The following is a 6,979-nucleotide window of genomic DNA, read 5'->3' on the forward strand; positions in this document are numbered from 1 at the left end:
ACCCCCAAGGCCCCCGTCCCGCCTAACCCTGGAGCGGTTGACCACGAGATCTAACCCTTTGACTTTCCTCGGACGGGCTTTGACCAGTGGACTTCTCCACCCAGTTGTGGTAGGTCAGCCCATAGGAACACTTGGGAGCAAAGTTTGGGCCAAACCCACAACAAGATCCCCTCCGCATAAACCCGACGCGGCCGTTTCCCCCCTCCAGGTGCCTGCGGCGGCGCCATCCATGAGGGGGGCACACCCCGGAGACGCGTGTTGCCTCTTCAGACATGCCACCACACCATAGGAAAACTTGGGAGCAACGTCCTGGCCAAACCCACAGCAAGATCCCCTCTGTATAGACCCGACGCAGCCGTTTCCCCCCTCCAAGTGTCGGTGGTGGCACCGTCCGTGAGGGGAGTCACACTCCGAAGATGTGTGTCAAGCGATTGCAACCGCCACAACTCTTCCGTCGGCATAGCCTTTTTTGATTTTAATAAAGTATAAGGACCTATATTCAAAATAACATGAGATCATATTATTAACATACTTGAAAAAAATACAAACTACATATATATATATATATATATATATATATATATATATATATATATATATATTCATAATCTATGGAAAATGTTTCACCAAATCAATAAATAATGTATGCATGTTTATATTTACATATGCTACATTTAAGTTAATCAAATAATAATACATAAAAAACTTTAAAAACATATACAAAAACTAAAAAATATATACATATGTATGCCGCCGGCACAAGCTGCGGCCGGGGTAGTTGAGATCCGTGCCTCGAATCAATGACATGGCATGTGCGGCGAATCAATGACATGGCACAGCTATGCCGACGGCCGTCGTGCCTGTCGTCTGTATAGAGCTGACGGCATGAACCGCCCGTCACATGCCGGGTCGCCGGGCCCACATGTATGTCGATGGGCCAAGTATGCCGATGGCTGCCATAGGCGTAGACAAGGCTATGCAGATGGCTTATCTGTGCCGAGGACAGCCATCGACATACCTGGAGATAGCCCGACGGCTTGGATATGCCGGCGGCCTGGTCTTGGCTGTCGGCATAGCTTGGCATAGGCCGACGGGGGCGTCGGCATTGTTTAGACCGTCGGGTAGAGCCCTGTTCCGGTAGTAATGTCACTCAAACATTCCTATTTCAGCCTTTTTATAGGGGTGTACGCGCGTATATACGAGTGTTTGGTGTTCTAAAAAAAAGTCTATGCCACTAGTCCTTGTCGTTGCCAAGAAATTAGGTGTATGCCAAGGAAGTATTTGAGATGTGGGGATTGCCTAAAAACAGTGATCATCGGCAACGGAAAACGACTGCTAGCGGAAATTACGGTGCCCCTGTCTTGGTGACGGAGGGACAATCGACGGGCAGATTCGCTGAGGTTGAATCACGTGAGAGAATCCGAGAGGCCAAGGGTGCAGAGACAGGATTGGAGATACAGAGGATCTGCTAGGATTGAGGGAATCATGGACCAAAACCAGGAACATGGTGCGTAGGTACGTGATGAGGAGCAAGGCTATCAAAGCGATTCAATGAATCGCAGGAAAGATTCAGAGGGATGAAGTCAAAATATTATCCCAATGGTGGGCTACATGACACAGTATTTACACCGGATACGTCTCAATCATAGAGAGGAATCGAGTTTGGTTTGGAGCTTCTTAAGAAAGGCAACCTGGCGAGTTCGAAATGGTAAAAACATCCAAGTGCAGAGAGACCAGTGGGTACTTGTGGAGGGAAGGCCTCAAAGCGGCTAGCTTCACATGCAGATCACGCATTAGATGGGTAAATTAGCTCATTGACCCTACGTCTAGATGTTGGAAAGAATAGCTCATAAGCAGGATTTGTAGTCCTTTCAACGCTGCGAAATACTCAAGATCTGGATCCCACAAGGGGAGTTGGAGGACTACATCGCATAGCACTATGAGAAATCCAGGGCATTCAGTTGAGATTAAGAAGTGCTTACAAACTCGCCATGATGGACAAGGGAGACGGCCCACAAACCTCTAGCTCTTCTACAAATAGTGATGATCAAAGTAGTTAGGATCTAATATGGAAAGCGAGTGTCCCGGGAGAGATAAAAATCACCTGGAGGCTGGCCACCAATACACTTGCAACCAAGAATAAACAAGTGTAAGAGGACACTAGTGACTGACAACACCTGTGGCATATGCAGTAACACAAATGAGTATGAGTACCACGCGACCGTGGCATGCACTAAGAGCAGAGCTCTACGCCAAGAGATGAGGAATCTCTGGAACCTACCAAAGGAATGTCGTCTGGTATACGGGAGAGGATTGACTCCATGGTCTCCCAAACTCATGTGTGGGTGACATGCGAGATAAAATTCTCATCTTGTTATGGCGTGCTTGGCACCTTCAAGAGAATATTGTGCATGGAAATGGCAAGGAAACAATCTCGGGATCAGTAGCATTCCTCCTTAAATGTGTTGAAGAAATTAGAGCGACCAAGGACAAAGACAGAAGCGACATAAACCACCTGCCTCGAGAATCTATATGGGGATCAGAGACTAACACCGCCAGCACCAATCATCCTGAAGTGGATCCCTCCTCCTGAAGTGGCCAAACTGAACATAGACACAACCTTCGAGGTTGCCCCCGGGATAAGTGTGTGTGTCGGGGCCATCACCAAGAACACCCAGGGCCAAGCCCTTCTCACGTTGGGACAGTAACTGAACCAATGTGAGTGTGGAGGAGGCAGAAGGCTTGTCCTTGCTGCATGGCCTGCGGGTGCTAGCGAAATATTTGAATGGCCCAGTTCAAATCGAGGTGGACAACCTCTCGTTAGCCAATGTGATGTCCTCGAGATCCATAAACAAGTATTGTCTATTCCCAATCATTGTGGACATCAACGCAGTACTGCGTGGGTTCAGGTCGTTCAAAATTGGACAAGAACAAATCTGCCCGCTGCCTGGCCTCTCTTGTCAGGAGGGTTGGAGACTTCTTCCACCTAGGGACTGCTTTGGAGAAAATGAATCAGATCCCGCTAGATGATTGTAACAAGACTGATTAACCCTACTTTGGATGTTTCTCAAAAAACAATTAGGTGTATGTGATGGAGCGAATTCCCGTCAGATCTCTCAGTAGGGTTCATGACTAGGCCGGAAGTACCGAAACAGAGTCCGCACACACAATTTACCTTGGTTCGGGCATCTGAAGAGTAATACCCTACGTCCTGCTTTATCTTGGTATTCATGGAGATGGGATACCTCATGCAGAAGATTACAATCATGGTTTGAGATGTCTACCGATAGTTTGTTATAGATTCTATCCCCATTGAGAGCCCTAGAACTCCCTTTATATAGATATGAGAGGTCTAGGGTTTACATAGAGAAGATATCAGATGGATCTGGCCGCCGCCGTCTGCCTTGGGGTGTACGTCCGCCACCCTCTCCTTCTTAGGATACCTCAATGCTCTTTGGGCTTGATGGGCCCTAGTCAAGGTCGAGGCCAGGCTCCTTTACGTTAGGCACACGGTGTCAAGTACCCCGTCAGTAGCTCCCGAGCGTGATGGAGATCGTGAGCATCCGGGCTCCAAGGTCTCTGTCGGGCTCTTTTTCTTGTGTCTCCGGCCCTCTCAAGTTCTTATGGGGCAGGCCCATCCTTCGTCTTGTTGGCGTTGTCGTTGTTCCCTTCTTTGGATGACTGGGCCGAATAGATAGTCCATGGGCCGGCCCGCCAGCCGTGCAAGCTTCGTCCGGAGCACGATTCGTATTCTTGCTTCCCATTTAAGGAAAAAACAGAGAGCGATGCTTCTGGAGAGCGACCCCCATCATTCTTGCTCGCCTTCCGTCTCTATCGCCTCGCGTCTAGGGTTGTCGACGTAAATGGCCACCTCCTCCTCCTCCAGTCGTCCCCGAGAGGATCACCAAGACAGTTCTTCATCGGATCGCCCCGACGCCGCACCAGAGTGGGCCAGGGACTGGAAAAAAAATCTCTGGTTACTAGGAGCGATTTGGAGCGGCTGGTGGAATTGGGATGGCTGCTGGAGAAATCTTCAATGTCGTGGTTAGCACCTGGTAAGGACGAGGAGGTATTGCGCCCATTTCTCTGGAACCCAGTGGTGCATGAGGCGTTCCTCTTTTGCAGGCTCTGATTCCCTTTGAGCACGTTCGCCCGAGGGGTCCTCACCCACTATGGGCTTTAGCCGTATCATCTGACTCCGAGCGGGGTACTATATTTGCCTTGTTTTATAGCTTTCTGCGAGTGCTTCCTTAGAATTCTGCCCCACTTCGATCTCTTCAAATATTTCTTCGAGGTGATCCCTCGTCTAAAGAGGCGCAAGATCCCCTCATGTGGCAGCGCAGAGCTCCGACCTCACCCGGTTGCAGGTTTCTTTGAGGTCTCGGCCGTCGAAGGCCTAGAGGCATGCGAAAGCAAATGGTTCTACGTGCGTTGGGGAGATCGCTCAGGGGCACCGTTAGGTTGGGCTGCTAGTCTTCTCCGACGTCCCGTGCCACACAACCCCAGGGTGGAGCTCGAAGACGAACTTTGAACCCAAGATCGGTTCCCTTATCCAAGCGGTTTTCGAGATGCACGATAGGGGTTTGGACGACATCCAGCTCATGAAGACATGGATGGAGAGGAGCATCCCTCCCCTTGGTTCCAGGATGTCCCTCATGTTCGAGAATCGAGGTCTAGATGACCCAAATCGCCTCCTTAGGAGGGAGCTCCCCAAAAGCGAAGTTGAGGCTTGTACGAGCTTCGTGACCGGCCTTCCTCTTGGTGATATACAAATGGGGGTCACCTATGAGCCCTTCAGCCTGCGGATCCCCTGATCACGGGTAAGGCGTCGCTAGACTAATGCTGCATCCGCTCCATATATGTTTTCTTACCATGCTTATTTTGTAGGCTTTCGACGGCCTTGTGTCCAATCCTCCCCAACCAAGAGGTCCCGCTGCAGCATTGTACACCATTCAGGACAGATGTATGTCAGATGCCAGCTATGGACCCGCTGCGATCGGGGCTCCGTGTGACACGGGCTCTGATGTCTTTCTAGGAGTTGTGCCTATAGAGGCCATGGCATTGGAAGAGAGGGCAAAAATAAAAGGCCCAACGGATCGTTGGACAACTCCCCAATCGATACGGTCGCGCGTTTGACGTCGTGCTTTGACCTCGTCATGCTCAATGGGGCCAGCAGATCTGGTTGCCCGGCGCCTTCTTCTGACCTTTCCGGGGCCCTCGGCAAGGCCCCGTTACTTCTTATAGGTCCCGTGGAGACGGGGTCCATTATTATCCCATCGCAGAGACCGAAGCTTGCAGCCAAAAAGAGGATCACAAGCCTTCGGGCGCCTCAGTCGCCCACGATCTTGCTTCCATTAGAAAAGTGGCCGCTTGATGCTTCAGGGTCGCTAGGAGATGCTGCTCTTGACGGGAAGAAGGTACCCCTGTTCAATCGATCATGACCCTTAGGGTTGTTTTAGGCGGATTCTCGGCTCTGCGTTGTCTGGAAGCTGCTCTCCAACTAAGTTGTTCCTCCGGTCGGTTTGTGCAGACCTCCATCTCCAATCTCCGCCGAGCGTTGGAGGCCAGAAGAAAGGTGAGGTAGCCCTTGCCCCTTCCAGTAGCCCCCGGGCCTTAAGTGGATTGGTTATCAATGTACTTGAGGCTTGTTATAGGTCTCCATGAGCCATGCCGAAAAGCTAGAGCTGCAGGTCTAGGAATTCGAACGGCACGTCGTGGTGGAGAAAGGGTGGGTTGCCCGCTTACAAAGGACAACGGCAGATGTCTGCTGTGAGTTATCTAATCCTGGATCTGGTTGTTGCTGACAATGGTTTTGTGTTTGAGTGTCCCGTTGTGTTCCTTGTTTGCAACCTTTAAGCAACTTCAGCAGTTGCAAGCTCAAGTAGATGCGGATCGCGGGGTCGCGACTCACACGCAGGATGCTGCAGACGCAAAGGGCGCCGAAGCCCGCTCCTACCAAAAGTTGTTATAATCAGACGGCGACCAGTTGCTGCCTGATAACCAGGTTATCACTGGGGGCCTCTGTTCGTAGTTGAAGGAAAGTCAGGAGGCGGTAGCTGACTTGCAGCAGCGACTGGAGGCCGCTAGTGGCTGTGTTGTGGACACTCATTCATGCATTGAGGGTTGCAAAGTGCGCGAGGCCTCGCTGACGGAGGCCGGGGTGAGTGCCATGAGGGACCTCCAGGGGTACCTTGATGCTCTCTAGGCCTTGGTCAAGGTCGAGGTCGGGCTCCTTTACGTTAGGCACCCTAGATTAATGACCCTGTCAGTATGCACCTACTCGGAACCTTCCTCGGTTGTTGTCGCGTTGTAGTCGACTTTGTTGTGTTTCCTTTCATCTAAGACCAACCACTTCGCCACATCAAAGTCAGTGATGAGGAGACTCGGTTGGCCCTACCGGCCGATGTGGGGGCCACCATTGAGGGCGCAATTTCTATTTTTTTCTACTTTGATATGGCCCCACCAATATTGATGAGGAGACTCGTTGATGGTTGTGGCTGTAATGGGGGGCGCTGTAGAGGCCATAACTTCTATTGCGCCACTGATCTGGGCCCACCAATATTGAAAATGAGTTCTAAAAAACAATATTGAAAATGATACAAATTTGGATTTTCCAGACGATGTGAATTTTATTTTTTTCATATATAGTAAAACAATCATAAAGTTGGATTACTAACACAAATATATGAACACAAATCCACCAAATAACTGCGTGTGTGTGTTGCATTTTATAAGAAAAAGCAAAAAATCGGACACGTCAATGAATTCAATTCCACCAACCACACCTGACTCACCCCATGTCGGCCAATGACATATGGCCCATGTTTCCTTCAGCCCAACATGTCATTTACGTGCCCTTCTTCTTCGGCACATGTTCTTCTCCATCGGGTACGTCACTTCCTTCTCCCAATCATTATCCATAAATTCCAGAGTAGCGTCTCCACGTCATGCACAACTCCTCGCCAAAAATCTGATCGAT

The 6,979-nt window shown here is 50.1% G+C and overlaps 1 protein-coding gene across 1 annotated transcript in view; it reads left to right on the forward strand.

Annotated features, from left to right (window-relative positions):
- The first annotated feature begins 5,156 nt into the window (after window positions 1–5,156).
- Window positions 5,157–6,979, forward strand: part of LOC119358395 (disease resistance protein Pik-2-like) — a 6,937-nt gene continuing 5,114 nt past the window's right edge. Inside the window, exons 1-2 of the mRNA XM_037624964.1 lie at window positions 5,157–5,417; window positions 6,032–6,186. Of these exons, the coding sequence (XP_037480861.1) occupies window positions 5,157–5,417; window positions 6,032–6,186 (416 nt within the window). The remainder of the gene's footprint in view (window positions 5,418–6,031; window positions 6,187–6,979) is intronic.

Source organism: Triticum dicoccoides, chromosome 2A (genome assembly GCF_002162155.2).
Source record: "Triticum dicoccoides isolate Atlit2015 ecotype Zavitan chromosome 2A, WEW_v2.0, whole genome shotgun sequence".
Taxonomy (NCBI): domain Eukaryota; kingdom Viridiplantae; phylum Streptophyta; class Magnoliopsida; order Poales; family Poaceae; genus Triticum; species Triticum dicoccoides.